The sequence below is a fragment of the Loxodonta africana genome, chromosome 1, assembly GCF_030014295.1.
Source record: "Loxodonta africana isolate mLoxAfr1 chromosome 1, mLoxAfr1.hap2, whole genome shotgun sequence".
Taxonomy (NCBI): Eukaryota; Metazoa; Chordata; class Mammalia; order Proboscidea; family Elephantidae; genus Loxodonta; species Loxodonta africana.
Window position 1 is genome coordinate 189,089,507 of NC_087342.1, and position 15,987 is coordinate 189,105,493.

The 15,987-nt window shown below is 35.9% G+C and overlaps 1 protein-coding gene across 5 annotated transcripts in view; it reads right to left on the bottom strand.

Moving 5' to 3' along the window:
• The window catches only part of LOC100656542 (triadin), a 179,528-nt gene that overhangs the window by 44,661 nt on the left and 118,880 nt on the right, over positions 1-15,987 (bottom strand). For all 5 annotated transcript variants that reach the window (XM_064290421.1, XM_064290419.1, XM_064290415.1 and 2 more), the window contains exon 4: positions 15,838-15,870. In XM_064290421.1, coding sequence (XP_064146491.1) covers positions 15,838-15,870 — 33 coding nt within the window. The remainder of the gene's footprint in view (positions 1-15,837; positions 15,871-15,987) is intronic.

Sequence of the window (15,987 nt, forward strand, 5' to 3'; positions counted from 1 at the left end):
AATTCTACTCTGTCCTATAAGGTCAGTAAGAGTCAGAATTGACTTGAGGGCAATGGGTTTTGGGCCTGGCGACCAAATTCTAAGGCTATGCATTTTAACAAGTTTCATCGTCTTTTTCTCTGCCTCCTTTTTTCACTCACCACATTTTTCAGACACTTAATGTTTAGCCTGATGTAAACCACTGAAGCTGCCAGCAAAGATGGATGCAATGAAAGCTCTGGCACGAAAACTTTTCCATCTATCTTACTCCCGATGACGCCCTACAACCTTCTCAATGGTCTAATCCTAAAGTCATTAATATTTATGATGCTCAAATTTCCTGGCTCTTTCTCATCTTCCTTCCTTGCAAAGAGCTATTATGGATTTGAATAAAGTAAGGAAAATACACAATGGAAGAATTGAGTTTAAATTTACTGGGCTCTTTTCAACCTAAGGAGTTTTGTGACATTTAAAAACACAATACAAGGAGAATGTAATTTGTTTTGCCCTAAGGAGAAAAGAGTCTCTTCCCTGACATTGACATGCATGAGGTACAATCTCACAGAACGTCAGCCTTCAGATTTGGGTCTTGTCCATGTTTAAAAACAGTCCTTATTTCCAAGAGCAAGTAGATAGGAAGAAAGGGAATTAAGCACAAGGTAGAGGGGCTTCTAGTTTTTTACTCCAAGGCAAGAAATAAATCCATAACACATAAAGCTACCACTCCCATAAACTTGGAGATCAGTTTTTCCTGTGCCAAAAAAATGAGTAGGCTCTCAAAGACTAAGACTGTCTTTTCTTAACTTTGAAGCTAGGTGGTAGGAAAAGACATTATGAAATGTAATTTCTTGTTAGGAGAATATTATTTTCTTCTAAAACTAAATATCCCAAAAGAACATAAATGCTATAATGAATATTCTGATATACAGACTTACTATAGGCAGAAGTTTAAGTAAAACTAAACTGTGAAAGGAGATAAATATATCCATTATGATGTACTTAGAACTGTTAGTACAAAATAAATTGAAAAGCTGTATACCTGCTAAAAAAAATTATAGTTTCTATGACTGTTTTAAACTCTATAACTGAAGTTGTCAAGGATTTCATTTTACTTGGATCCACAATCAAAACCCATGGAAGCAGAAGTCAAGAGATCAAAAGACACATTGAATTGGGCAAATCTGCTGCAAACGACCTCTTAAGTGTTAAAAAGCAAAGCTGTCACCTTGAAGACTAAGGTTTGCCTGACCCAAGCCATGGTATTTTCAACCACCTCATATGCATCCAAAAGCTGGACGATGAATAAGGAAGACCTAAGAAGAATTGACACCTTTGAATTGTGGTGTTGGTGAAGAATATTGAATATACCATGGACTGCTAAAAGAACAAACAAATCTGCATTGGAAGAAGTAAAACCGGAATGCTCCTTAGAAGCAAAGATGGAGAGACTACATTTCACATACTTTGGACATATTATCAGGAGGGATCAAGTCCCTGTAGAAGGACCTCATGCTTGGTAAAGTAGAGGGTTAGCAAGAAAGAGGAAGACCTTCAACGAGATGGACTGACACAAGTGGCTGCAACAATATTCTCAAGTATAGCAATGATTGTGAGAATGACACAGGATCGGGCAGTGTTTCTTTCTGTTGTAGAGTCGCTATGAGTCAGAACTCACTCGACAGCACCTAACAACAATAACATTTATTCATCAATTTCCTCAACATGGTACTCATGCTGACAATGTGGTCTTTTACTTATTAGCAACAACTTCAGCTGTAGAGTACCACATTACACTGATCTTAATACTAGTAAAGAATAATACCTTTATTAGCAATACACATAAAAGCTCCATTGTAGTCATTTATTTACTATCTTATTTAGCAAACATTCATCATCAGCCCTTGGGAATGCTGTAAGCCAATACTTACATGCTCATTTTCACCTAGCACATTGTTTGGCACAGAGAAAACACTTGGGAAAGATTAAATGGGAAATAAATTTGTTGATTGAGCTTAATTCCAGAAGGGATAAAACCTATCAGTGTTCTGTAATAGTGGTTATCTAAGGACACACATTGTTGACCATGGTGGAATCTTTAGTCTCCATGCATCGTTCTCACGCAAAACCCTAAGATACCCAGAAAGCAAGCGTTCATTCTCTATTACAATTGTCGTTTTTTTTTTCCTTTTATTTTTTAAAGAATTTCGAAAAACTCTGTCTCCTCCTACATTTTGAAAATAACATCTAAGACTTTTCTTCATAAACGAAAGAGTAGGAAACAATATAATTTACAGATTATTTGCAAATGTTGGCATTTAAAAATAAAATTGTTATATACCTTCAAAAATCTGGTTTATGTACTCTAAGTACTATAATATCTTGACACTCTTCACTATCTATTTGAAATATATATATCAACAAGCTCTTTTTAACATTTAAAAATTTTACATCTTTTCTTCTTCTTTTTGAGTTCATATTTTGTTCCACTTCTCCAAAAAAATCCCCAGAGTTGTTGTGGATGCAAAAAGTAGGATCTAAACCTTTGTCCTTACCTGAGCATATATGGAGGATATATATATATATACATAAAGCATATATAAACAATATATTTTTTATCTTTGAACTTTTTCTTTCCTTGATTGCACCATCACACTTTTCTGGAAAATATATATGTGTATATTAAAGTTTATATTAAAATTATAAATTTTCTTTTATATCTTGTGACTCTAAAGATATAATGGTTAATATATTATTAATTTCATAAATAATTAAACATTAAAATTGAAATTTTTCTAGAAAGACCTATTTATGAGATATATGGAGATTTACAAATAGTTCATGTATCTGTGGATAACTCATAGATAAAGTAATTTACAGCTAAAAAGAGATAAAGTTCCTCAACAAAGTTATCCTATTTTTTTACATTTAAAGATACAAGTGCTGTGTGTGTGTATACATATATATGCCTTTTGCATATATACTACACACAGAGATGAGACAATTTTACAATGACAAAGCCGTTCACTGTTTTGGTCTTTTCCTAAGTTGTGTCAAAAGCACATTGAGAATCAACAAGAAAATTATTTTAAATGATCTCATAACTGAACCATTGATTAATGCCACCTTCAATCTTTTTGGAAGCAAAGGTTCGAAAAACACATTACTTACAGTAGAATTTTTTACCCCATACTAATAATGATTTAATTCCTAAATTTCCAGGATTAAAAATGCTTTATCAGACTTTCCAAATGACTACAGGTATAACTAGTTAGGTATGGTACTATTACTTACAGTACCTTTTCTAATCAGTGTACTTAGAAAGGAGCCCTGGTGGTGTAGTCGTTAAAAGCTCAGCTGTTAACCAAAAGGTTGACAGTTCAAATCCACCAACTGCTCCTTGGAAACTCTATGGGACAGTTCTACTCTATCCTCTAGGGTCTCAGTCAGACTCCACTTGAAGGCAAAGGTTTTGTTTTTTTGATTTTTTCTTTTCGTTTTTTAAAACTTCCTATAGCCCATTGCTGTCAAGTTGATTCCGACTCATAGCAACCCTATAGGACAGAGTAGAACTGCCCCATAGGATTTCCAGTGGGCACCTGGTGGATTCTAACTGCCAACCCTTTCGTTAGCAGCCATACTTAGGGTTGAGAAAAGGAAAATATTGTAAATTTTATTACTTGTAGATAAAAAGCTTTTATCTTACCTGCTTTAAGTGCATTTCTTGCTTTAAATATATTTCATCTAAATCTCAGCTCTGCTGCTCACTTAATTTATGGAAAATATTGGTCATATACATTAACCGCAAGGCTAGCCTTTGGTTTTAAGCCTCTCATCCAAATCAGACTTACTTTCCAACAAAAAAATATAGTTTTATTCTTCAATTCAAATCAAGTTTTAATTTTTATAGCAAGGAAATTACCAAGAAAGCAGTAAGGTTTGAAAAACACTTGTAAGATATGTTATTAAAAGTAGATGAAAAGACTAAAATAATGAGATTTAATATATTTAATATAATAAATATGTTTTTCTTATAACAAAAAAATCTGTTGTGCATTATTTTATTTATATTGATGTCATATAATATGTAAGTCAATTTTAAGTTGCTTATGAAGCTGTAAGTATGATAAAAGGCTTGGTAGTTCAATACGCATTGGGGAACATCAAACTCTAATGGTACACTTTGATGAATAATTGAATAAGAACCAGATATAAAAGAAATAGTTCCAATTATTTTGTTAGCCATAATGATAAAATTTTATAAGGTATTAATCAAAAAAGAAATATATATATAATATGAAACCCTACTGGCATAGTAGTTAAGAGCTATGGCTGCTAACCAAAAAATCAGCAGTTTGAATCCACCAGGCGCTCTTTGGAAACTCTATGGGGCAGTTCTACTCTGTCCTACAGGGTCGCTATGAGTTGGAAATGACTCGACGGCAATAGGTTTGGATTTGGATTTTGTATATCCATTCAGCAGCTAGCAAATCATTTTATTTTTTTAATAGAAGATATTATATATATAATATAATAATACGTAAAGAATAAGTGATATACACATTTTTACACATATACACACATAGTGAATCGGTTTCACAACAGCATGTAATTTAATCTTTGTCAATAGGAGGTAGAAATTATCAGACATTGTCTATTAGATCAAATAAGATGAGGTTTGACTACAATTTGATGAAGTATTTTACAAAACAATATGATAAGGTGGGTTTTAAATTCCTTACTGGACAATACAAAATTAATCTGAAAGGAAATCACAAAATGTGGCCGCCATGGATCTTTATTAAAAATCTGCTTTTATTTATAAGCTTTCCTTTTCAGAGTCACAAAGGCAATGAGAGTTTTAAAAGGGAATGTAACATTTTACAGAATAGTTCCAAACTACCTTCTGGGTTTGAAAACATACTTTTAACATTATTATTTGGGGATCTTTAAAAGCTTAGTTGTCCTAGAAAATTTCCCAGTTATATTTAAAAGAATCGATGTCACCAACCTATACTGTTTTGGTTGTTTCAAAGAGCTTTCCTTTCAAGCCAGTGACAATTCCTAGGAACAAGTATTGAAAATAAGTGGAAAGAATAGGTTACATTCAAAATTATAAAAGCCATTTTTAGCTTTCAGTATTGCCTGCTGATGTCCTTTTTGCTTTGCACTCTTGGAATTCTCTCTCAAGAGCCATATACTCTTCTAGGTTATTCAATTGAATAAAAGACAAATTTATCACATGAAACTTGCCATTGCTCCCACCATTCCACTCTACCATATCTCTGACTTCAGAAAACCTTACCAGAATATGGAACACCCACATATCACAATGCTCCTTCCTTTTCAGACATATGCATTTGACAGAACAGGAAGGACCACTGGTTTAGTGTCTTTTTGGTTGGCATTCTAGCAATGTTGGGACAGGTGAAGGCTTTTCATCATGTAAAATGGAAGTAGAACTATTATAAACTCAGTTGTGTTATTGAGCAGATCAATTTAACGAAAGTATACAAGTGGGATTTGACTCCTTCAAAGCTATCTGTGTTTGTGCAGCCGTTAGAAAGTGAAGTGTTTGCATATCCACGATGTGTACCTGGTGTGAAGAACCCTACTTGAATGGACTGTTCCAGAAAAGAAAGGATACTCCACCATATCCACAGTACCTAATTTTTCCAGTAAATGTGATTTACAAAGGTATTTGGTTTTCATAGTTATAATCTAAAGATAATTATACAATAAAAATAATATTTGTAATTGTTCAGTGCTTTGGACCTACATCATGGAGTATTTGGTGATAGAATTTAATATTTAAAAAATTTGACAAGTGAAAAGATAAATATGTACAAAGAATATAAAGACAGTAGGCACTACATTTTAATACCCTAAAGTGTATTTGTATGTAAGAAATAAGGCCACAGAATAGCAGATTCAAAACTTTCATCCATATTAATAATGTGTTTAATAATAAATCCCTCAGCCCTGATATTATTTCAGACTATGATTCCACTTCAAATTAGAACTGCAAACTCCACCCATGAATAACGAGCAGGTTGAATTTTTATTTTGGTGAGAATAGCTATAATGGAACAAACAAAACTAACATTTTAAAGTATTTAAATAATATACCCCAGGCAGTTTTTTACCCCAGGCAGGCACAGGGCAGACGAATAAATAGCAATGCTATAGCCTGATAATTTAGGTCATATTAAATGGCTTAATATTAATTGAATAGATCTGAATTGGAAAGAGTATTAATGAAGAATCATTTAGAGGAATGAAAGTCAAGTGTTTTAAGAAGCTACCAGTATAGATTACCAATGAAATACTTTTTACACTACAATATTTAAGTATGGAAAAATAACAAGATGTTAAACTCTGTTGTTGCTGTTGTTAGGAGTCTTCAAGTCACTTCGAACTCATAGCGGCCTTATGTACAACAAAAGGAAACACTGCCTGGTTCTGAGCCATCCTCACAGTCATTGATATGCTTGAGCCCATCCTTGCAGTCACTGCATCAATCCATCTCATTGAGGATCTTCCTGTCTTTCACTAAACCTCCACTTTATCAAGCATGATGTCCCTCTCCAGGGACGAGCCCCTCCTGATAACATATTCAAAGTATACGAGACAAACTCCTGCCATCCTTGCCTCTAAGGAGAATTCTGGCTGTACGACAGACTTGTTTGTCCTTCTGGCAGTCCATGGTGCATTCAATATTCTTCACCAACACTATAATTCAAAGGCATTAATTCTTCTTAGGTCTTCATTATTCGTTGTCCATCTTTCACATGCATGTGAGACTACTGAAAATACCAAGGCTTGGGTCAGACACATCTTAGTCCTCAAAGTGACATCTTTCCTTTTTAACACTTTAAAGAGGTCTTAGCGTCAGATTTGTCCAATACAGTACACCCTTTGATTTCCATGGGCATTTAATGTGAATCCAAGTAAAATGAAATCCTTGACAACTTCCATATATTCATTGTTTACTAAGATGTTGCTTATTGATCCAGTTGTGAGGATTTTTGTTTTATTTATGTTGAATTGCAATACATACTGAAGGCTGTAGTTTTTGATCTTCATCAGTAAGTGCTTCAAGTCCCCTTGACTTTCAGCAAGCAATGATATCATTCTATTGCATGATAAAATTTTGCAAGACCAATGACTTATTCATTGCAAATACCTTTTTTTCAACAACACAAATGGCAACTATACATGTGGACCTCGTCAGATGGAATAAACAGTAATCAAATTGACTGTATATATGGATAGAGGGGATGGAGAAGCTCAATATCTTCACTCAGAACAAGGCGAGGGACCAACCGTGGAGTAGACCATCAACTGTTCATATGCAAGTTCAAGTCGAAGCTGAAGAAAATTAAAACAAGTCCACAAGAGCCAAAGTATGCCCTTGAGTATATCCAACCTGAATTTAGAGACTATCTCAAGAATTAAATTTGATGTATTGAACACTAATGACTGAAGACTCAACTAGTTATGGGATGACATTGAGGACACCGTACATGAAGAAAGCAAAAGACCATTAAAAAGACAGGAAAGAAAGAAAAGACCAAAAAAGATGTCAGCAGAGACTCTGAAACTTGCTCTTCAACATACAGTAGGTAAAGCGAATGGAAGAAATGATGACATAAAAGAGCTAAACATAAGTTTCAAAGGGTGGCTTAAGAAGACAAAGTAAAGTCTTATAATGAAATGTGCAAATTCCTGGAATTAGAAAACCAAAGGGGAAGAACGTGCTCAACATTTGGTGACCGTAATACCTCACAGCATGTTTTTTCCTTTTCAAAATGGGCGATAGAGAGCTTGACATGACTAATGCCATAATGATACTCTAAGCAACCTATACATTTTTTTGGCTTGGCATTTTGCACACTCTCACTTTTGATGTCATTTTTTATTATACCAGCTGCACTGATCTCTTTCCAATGGGGAGCAGGACTTTCTCAGCTCTTTTGGCCTTGGCCTACCTCCTTTTTTCTTCTCTTAGGACATGGCCTTCAGCCTGCAAGATGGCAGCTAGGAAGGCTGCCTGGTGCTTTTGGTCCGTAACTTTCTTTCTTGCTCCTTATCTCAGTCAGAGTAAACTTGGTAGGCCATTTCCACCAGCTGAGAGACTTTTATATAAGTTTTTGTTTTTTGCATGTTACAAACATAAAGATTAGAGTCCAGAAGTCCGGCATGCATATCTTTAGTTTAATAGTTTCTTGTAGTTGTTTTGTGATGTATACTCATCCAACAATTTGTGAGCTACATGGTTGAAGACATTATATAAACCTTCCAAAAATGATATATAAGCTCTGATGTAGAAATTGCTTTTTAGGACTTCACAAAGACAGCCTCCATTGTTGCCAGACTGCCCATTGGTGTCACCTCCTAATAAACTTTTTCTCTTTCTGACTTCGAGTATATTTCATTGGCTAGACTGCTGCAAGGCATGGATCCCCAATGGGTAACAATTTCTCAAGCTGAGAGAACTGAAGGAAAAATCCAAGCCTCAAGTTTCAATACTAAAAGATTCCATGGCAATGCATTGAAGGACACAGGAAGCATCAAAAGAAGATGGAAGGAATACACAGAGTCACTGCACCAAAAAGAATTGGTTGCTGTTCAGTCATTTCAGGAGGTAACATAGGATCAAGAACTGGTAATATTGATGGAAGAAGTCCAAGCTGAACTAAAGGGAATGGAGAAAAACAAGGCTCCAAGAATTGACAGAATACCAACTGAGAAGTTTTGAGGAACTGAGGTGTTCACTCATCTATGCTTAGACATTTGGAAGGCAGCAGCCTGGCCAACTGACAGGAAGAAATACAAATTTTTGCCTATCCAATAGAAAGGTATTCTAACAGAATGCGGACATTATCGAACATTACCTTTAGTATCACATGCAAGTAAAATTTTGCTGGAGATAATTCAAAAATGGTTGCAGCAGTACATTGATAGGGAACTGCCAGAAATTTAAGGCAGATTCAGAAGTGGCCATGGAATGAGGGATATCATTGCTAACATCACATGGACCTTCACTGAAAGTGGAGCATATCAGAAGGATGTTCACCTATGTCTTGCCGATTATGCACAGACATTTGACTGTGTGGATCATAACAAACAATGGAAATTCTAGAATACTTAATTGTGCTGATATGGAACCTATACATAGACCAAGAGGCAATCATTCAAACAGTACATTGGGATACTGCCTGGCTTAAAACCAGGAAAAGTGTATATCAGGGTTGATCCTTTCAAATAAAATATCTACCCTAATGATAATGTTAAAAATATGCTTTTAAATTCAGAAAGTGTTTTAGAAATATTTTGTAAAATACTACATTTCCTTTTAAAACTCTCATTGCTTTTGTGATTCTACAAAAAAAAGCTTATAAATAAAACAGATTTTTAGTGAAATTTCTCTTTAATTCATTTCAACTAGGTTTTTATTATCACAAAGCTTCTATACTCAATGTAGGGTGTATAAAATGTTTCCTTATTTATCTTTTTTTCCATGTCACTTTGTTAATAATATTAAGAAGAAAATATATTCAAGGGACTAGGTCAATTCTCCTCCCAGTTTCCTGTATATTATCTCCAAGCATTAGGGTACATGATGTTTAAACACATATATTCTTTTAACTAAATTGGCTAATGAGCATTACTGACATTTAAAATAAAGAAGTATTTTAAACAACCATTTTAATAGATTTTCAGTCGACTTCATAAATAAAGGCAATCATTTATGGAACAATAAACAGCTTTGTGTGGAGTTACAATTTATGCTAATCTTTAGAAGAATGTTGATTTTAAAGAATGCCAAAGGGAAATTCAAATCAAAAGGAAAGAAATTACCTTTTATTAGGTTTTTTTTTCCTAGATACAAATTTACAGAGAATATAATCTTATGATATTATTGTAGAATCAATTAATAAGTCAGAAAACATTATCTGTTTTTCCGTCTTTCATTTTCAATTGAGATAAACATATAAAAAAACTGTTATTTTGAGATGACGATTAGTAGCTCATTGCTTTAAAATTTAATCATGTTCTAGGCACTATCCTTTGGAGATACATTTATACAAAGACACTATTTTTGATCTCAAGAAGAATTATAGACTAATGTATAAACTCTAAACCTGAATTCACTGACTGAAGTCTGTCTTGAGTTGGGTGCTTTGTCCTGGTCAGGAAACTCTTACTGTCTTCCCAAAGAGATGGATAAAAACATTCATTCCTGAATGGCTTTGCCACAGTTCAGTTCCACTAGATTTACCTTTTTGTATGTTACACAAAATTTTATGAATTTATTTTTTCTAATTAACAAATAATAAGTGGATTTTGCCCCATATAGTAGAGTGGTCTTCATCTGCTCAAGCAAGCCTGAAGGTTTCTGTCCCTTATTTGCATCCATGGTTAATGTGCTTGTCTGCTAACCAAAACGTTGCGGGTTCGAGTTCACCTAGAGGCTCCTTGGACAGAAGACCTGGTGTTCTACTTCCGAAAAAGCCATTGAAAACCCTGTTGTTTTTGTTAGGTGCCGTCAAGCCTGTTCTGACTCATGGGGAACCCACGTACAACAGAACCAAACACTGTATGGTCCAACGCCATTCTCAAAATCATTGCTATGTTTGAACCCGTTGTTGTTGTCATTAGGTGCCTTCGAGTTGGTTCCCACTCATAGTGACTCTATGCACAACAGAACGAAACACTGCCTGACTCTACACCATCCTCACAATTGTTATGCTTGAGCTCATTGCTGCAGCCATTGTGTCGATCCATCTCATAGAGGGTCTTCCTCTTTTTCACTGACCCTCTACTTTACCAAGCATGATGCCCTTCTCCAGGGATTGATCCTTCCTGACAACATGCCCAAAGTATGTGAGACTCAGTCTTGCCATCCTTGCTTTCAAGGAGTGTTCTTGTTGTACTTCCCCCAAGACAAATTTGTTCATTCTTTTGGCAGTCCATGGTATATTCAATATTCTTTGCCAGCACCACAATTCAAAGGCATCAACTCTTTCTCAGTCTTCCTTGTTCCCTGTCCAGCTTTTGCATGCATATGAGGTGATTGAAAACATGGCTTGGATCAGGCACACCTTAGTCCTCAAGGTTACTTCTTTGTTTTCAACACTTTAAACATTTTTCGCATCTGCAAAACAATGAAACAAGGCCCATACCTCACATCATGCAAAAAAACTAACTCAAAATGGATCAAAGACCTAAATATAAAATTTAAAACAATAAAGATCATGGAAGAAAAAATAGGGACAACATTAGGAGCCCTAATACATGGCATAAACAGTATACAAAACATTACTAACAGTGCAGAAGAGAAACTAGATAAATGTGAGCTCCTAAAAATCAAACACCTACGCTTATCCAAAGACTTCACCAAAAGAGTAAAAAGAATACCTACAGATTGGGAAAAAGTTTTTAGCTACAACATTTCCAGTCAGTGCCTGATCTCTAAAATCTACTTGATACTGCAAATACTCAACAACAAAAAGACAAGTAACCCGATTAAAAAATGGGCAAAAGATATGAACGGGCACCTCACTAAAAAAGACATTCAGGTAGATAACAGATACATGAGGAAATGCTCACGATCATTAGCCATTAGAGAAATGCAAATCAAAACTACAATGAGATTCCATCTCACTCCAACAAGGCTGTCATTGGACAGGTTGTGGAGAGACTGGAACACTTCTACACTGCTGGTGGGAGTGTAACATAATACAACCACTTAGGAAATTGATTTGGCACTTCCTTAAAAAGCCAGAAATAAAACTACCATAAGATCCAGCAATCCCACTCCTTGGAATATATCCTAGAGAAATAAGAGCCTTTACATGAACAGATATGTGCACACCCATGTTTATTGCAGCACTGTTTACAATAGCAAAAAGATGGAAGCAACCAAGGCGCCCATCAACAGATGAATGGATAAATAAACTATGGTATATTCACACAAGGGAATACTATGCATTGAAAAAGAGCAGTGATGAATCTGTGAAACATTTCATAACATGGAGGAATCTGGAAGGCATTATGCTGAGTGAAATTAGTCAGTTGCAAAAGGGCAAATATTGTACAAGACCACTAATATTAGAACTCAAGAAATAGCTCATATTGAGAAGAAAATATTCTTTGATGGTTACGATAGGGGGAAGGGAGGAAGGAACGAAGAGAGGTATTCACTAATTAGATAGTGGATAAGAACTATTTTAGGTGAAGGGAAAGACAACACACAGTACAGGAGAGGTCAGAGCAACTGGACTAAACCAAAAGCAAAGAAGTTTCCTGAATAAACTGAAAGCTTCGAAGGCCAGCATAGCAGGGGCAGGGGTTTGGGGACTGTGGTTTTGGGGACATCTAAGTCAATTGTCATAATAAAATCTATTAAGAAAACATTCTGCATCCCATTTTGGAGAGTGGTGTCTGGGATCTTAAATGCTAGCAAGTGGCCATCTAAGATGCATCAATTGGACTCAACCCACCTTGAGCAAAGGAGAATGAAGAACAGCAAAGACACAAGGAAATTATGAGCCCAAGAGACAGAAAGGGCCACATGAACCAGAGACATCAGCCTGAGACCAGAAGAACTACATGGTGCCCAGCTACAAACAATGACTGCCCTGACAGGGAACAAAACAGGGAACCCCTGAGGGAGCAGAAGAGCAGTGGGATGCAGACCTCAAATTCTCGTAAAAAGACCAGACTTAATGGTGTGACTGAGACTAGAAGGACCATAGAGGTCATGGTCCCGAGACCTTCTGTTAGCCCAAGACAGGAACTATTCCCAAAGCCAACTCTTCAGACAGCGATTGGACTGGACAATGGGATAGAAAATGATATTGGTGAAGAATGATGGATCAAGTAGACACATGAGACTATGTTGGCATCTCCTGTCTGGAGGGGAGATGAGAGGGTAGAGGGTGTCAGAAGCTGGCTGAATGGACAGTAAAAGAGAGAGTGGAGGGAAGGAGTGTGCTGTCTCATTAGGGGGAGAGCAATTAGGAATATATAGCAAGGTGTATATAAATTTTTGTATGAGAGACTGACTTGATTTGTAAACTTTCACTTAAAGCACAATTAAAAAAAAAAGATCTTTTGCAGCCAATTTGCCCAATGCAATGCATCTTTTGATTTCTTGTCTGCTGCTTCCATGGCTGTTGATTGTGGATCCAAGTAAAATGAAATCCTTTACAACCTCAATCTTTTCTTCCCTTTTCATGATATTGCTTATTGGTCCAGTTGTGAGAATTTTTGTTTTCTTTATGTTGAGGTGTGATCCATACTGAAGGCTGTGATATTTGACCTTCATCAATAAGTGCTTCAAGTCCTCTTCACTTTCAGCAAGCAAGGTTGTGTCATCTGCGTAATGTGAGTTGTTAATGAGTCTTCCTCCAATCCTCATGCCCTGTTCTTCTTCATATAGTCCAGTTTCTCAGATTATTTGTTCAGCATACAGATTGAGTAGGTATGGTGAAAAGATACAACCCTGACACACACCTTTCCTGACTTTAAACCATGCAGTATCCCCTTGTTGGGTTTGAATGACTGCCTCTTGATCCACATACAGATTCCTCAAGAGCACAATTAAGTATTCTGAAATTTCCATTCTGCACAATGTTATCCATAGTTTGTTATGATCCACACAGTTGAACGCCTTTGCATAATCAGAAAACACAGGTAAGCATCGTTTAGGTGGGATATACTCAAGGTTGTACTTTGGCTCTCACGGACTTATTGTAATTTTCTTCACCTTCAACTTGAATTAACGGTGTGTTTCACAGTCAGCCCCTGGTCTCATTCTGACTGATGATACTGAACTTCTCCAATATCTCTTTCCACAGATGTAGTCAATTTGACTCCTGTGTATTCCATCTTTAGTGGTCCACCTGTAATGTTGCCACTTAAGTTGTTGAAAAAAGATGTTTCCAATTAATAGGTAGTTGTTCTTACAAAATTCTGTCATGTGATTTCCGGCATTGTTTCTATCACCAAGGCCATATTTTCCAACTACTGAACTTTCTTCTTTGTTTCCAACTTCCACATTCCAAACACCAGTAATTATCAATGCATTTTGATTGCATGTCTGATCAATTTCAGACTTAAGAAGTTGGTAAGAATCTCTAATTTCTTCACCTTTGGCATTAGTGTTTGGAGTGTAAATTTGAATAATAGTTGTATTAACGGGTCTTACTGGTAGGCATGTGGATATTATCCTACCCCTGACAGTGTTGTACTTCAGGAATTGAAATGTTCTTTTCGATTACGAATGCAATGCCATTCCTCTTCAAGTTGTCATTCCCGGCATAGTAAACCATATGATTGTTCTAATTCAAAATGGCCAATACCAGTCCATTTTAGCTTACTAATGCCTAGGATATCTATCTTCAAACGTTTCATTTCATTTTTGATAACTTTCAGCTTTCCTAGATCCATACTTCATATTTCCATGTTCTAATTATTTTTTTTAATTATTAATGGATGTTTACAGCTGTTTCTTCTCATTATGAGTCATGCCACATCAGCTAATGAAGGATCTGAAAGCTTTATCCATCCATGTCATTAAGGTAGACTCTACTTTGAGGAGGCAGCTCTTTCATAATTGTGTTTTGAGTGACTTCCATCCTGAGGGACTTATCTTTCAGCACTGTTTCAGACAGTGTTCTGCTGCTATTCATAAGGTTTTCACTGGCCAATTTTTTCCAGGTCTTTCTTCATAGTCTGTGTTAGTCTGGGAGCTCTGCTGAAACCTATCTACCATGGGTGACCCTGCTGGTATTTGAAATACTAGTGGCATAGCTTCCAGCATAACAACAGCATGCAAACCACCACAGTATGGCAAACCTACAGACAAGTGGTGGCTGAAAACCCTACGGAGCAAAATTCTACTCTGACACACATGAGGTCATGATTGGGATTGACTTGATGGCAACTGATTTGCTTCCATAGCAGGTCTGGGGAGAGAGCAACAAAGGCCAGGAAATTCTCCGCTAATGTTAGTATTGTCAAGGGCTGGCTGTTAAGCACGTGCAGCAGTAACTTAAACGTTATAATTACATTAAGCATTGCTTGTGCTGACTTTCTTTCGCACACAAAATATACCTAAGGGTGGTGCCCTTTACTCCCCATTGCCTCTTCCAGACCATAATTCCTATTTCTTCCTTTAAAAATTCCTGACTCTTTGAAGTTCTTGTTCATGTCTTTCAGATTTATTACCACCTCACTCAGTCACTGATAATCTTAGCACTTGCTGCAAGGAATCCCACTACACCCACATCCAGGCAATAGCCAAGTGAATTCACTCTCTGGAATGACACGTGATACATACTCCTTTTGGAGATCTTTGCCTCCCAAATCCTTAAAATCCACACTATTTCAGCCACCCTGTCCCATAGGCATCACCTAAAAAGGCAACATAATAATGACAATAAAATAAGAAGAAAATCAATTTAAAAAGTTAAAACTAATAAATCTGGCCATAATGAGAATAGCTACTATGAACTTCATCATCATCTGGGCCATTTCCACGGCTATGGATTTCTCCTTTTGTTGCACCATTCACTAGGTATGATTATCTGTATGTAGATGGATCTGCACAAATCTACTGAAGAAGACATCAATTAAAAAAATCTACCTAAAAATAATGAGATCAGCTTCATCTGAAGGAATCATTTTTTTTTTCCCCCTAACTATAGATCTTGATATGATCTTTAATCAAAAACTCTATACTAAATATAAGGCCACAATTCAAGAATAACATATTTGAGTCAGGCTGAAAATTAACATTACCAGAAGAGTAAAACAATTTTTTTTCCCACAAAGGTGAAAACAACCAACCTTTTTTTTTCAAGGGAGGCTCCTCTATTTCCCCTAAACCAAGACAAAAACAGTAAATTAGAAAAAAACTTTTAGGATCAAATAACATTATTTCTCTATTTTCCCATTTTCTTTTGTCCTTTTTTAAAAAAACTTTTTAGTTTTAATAAG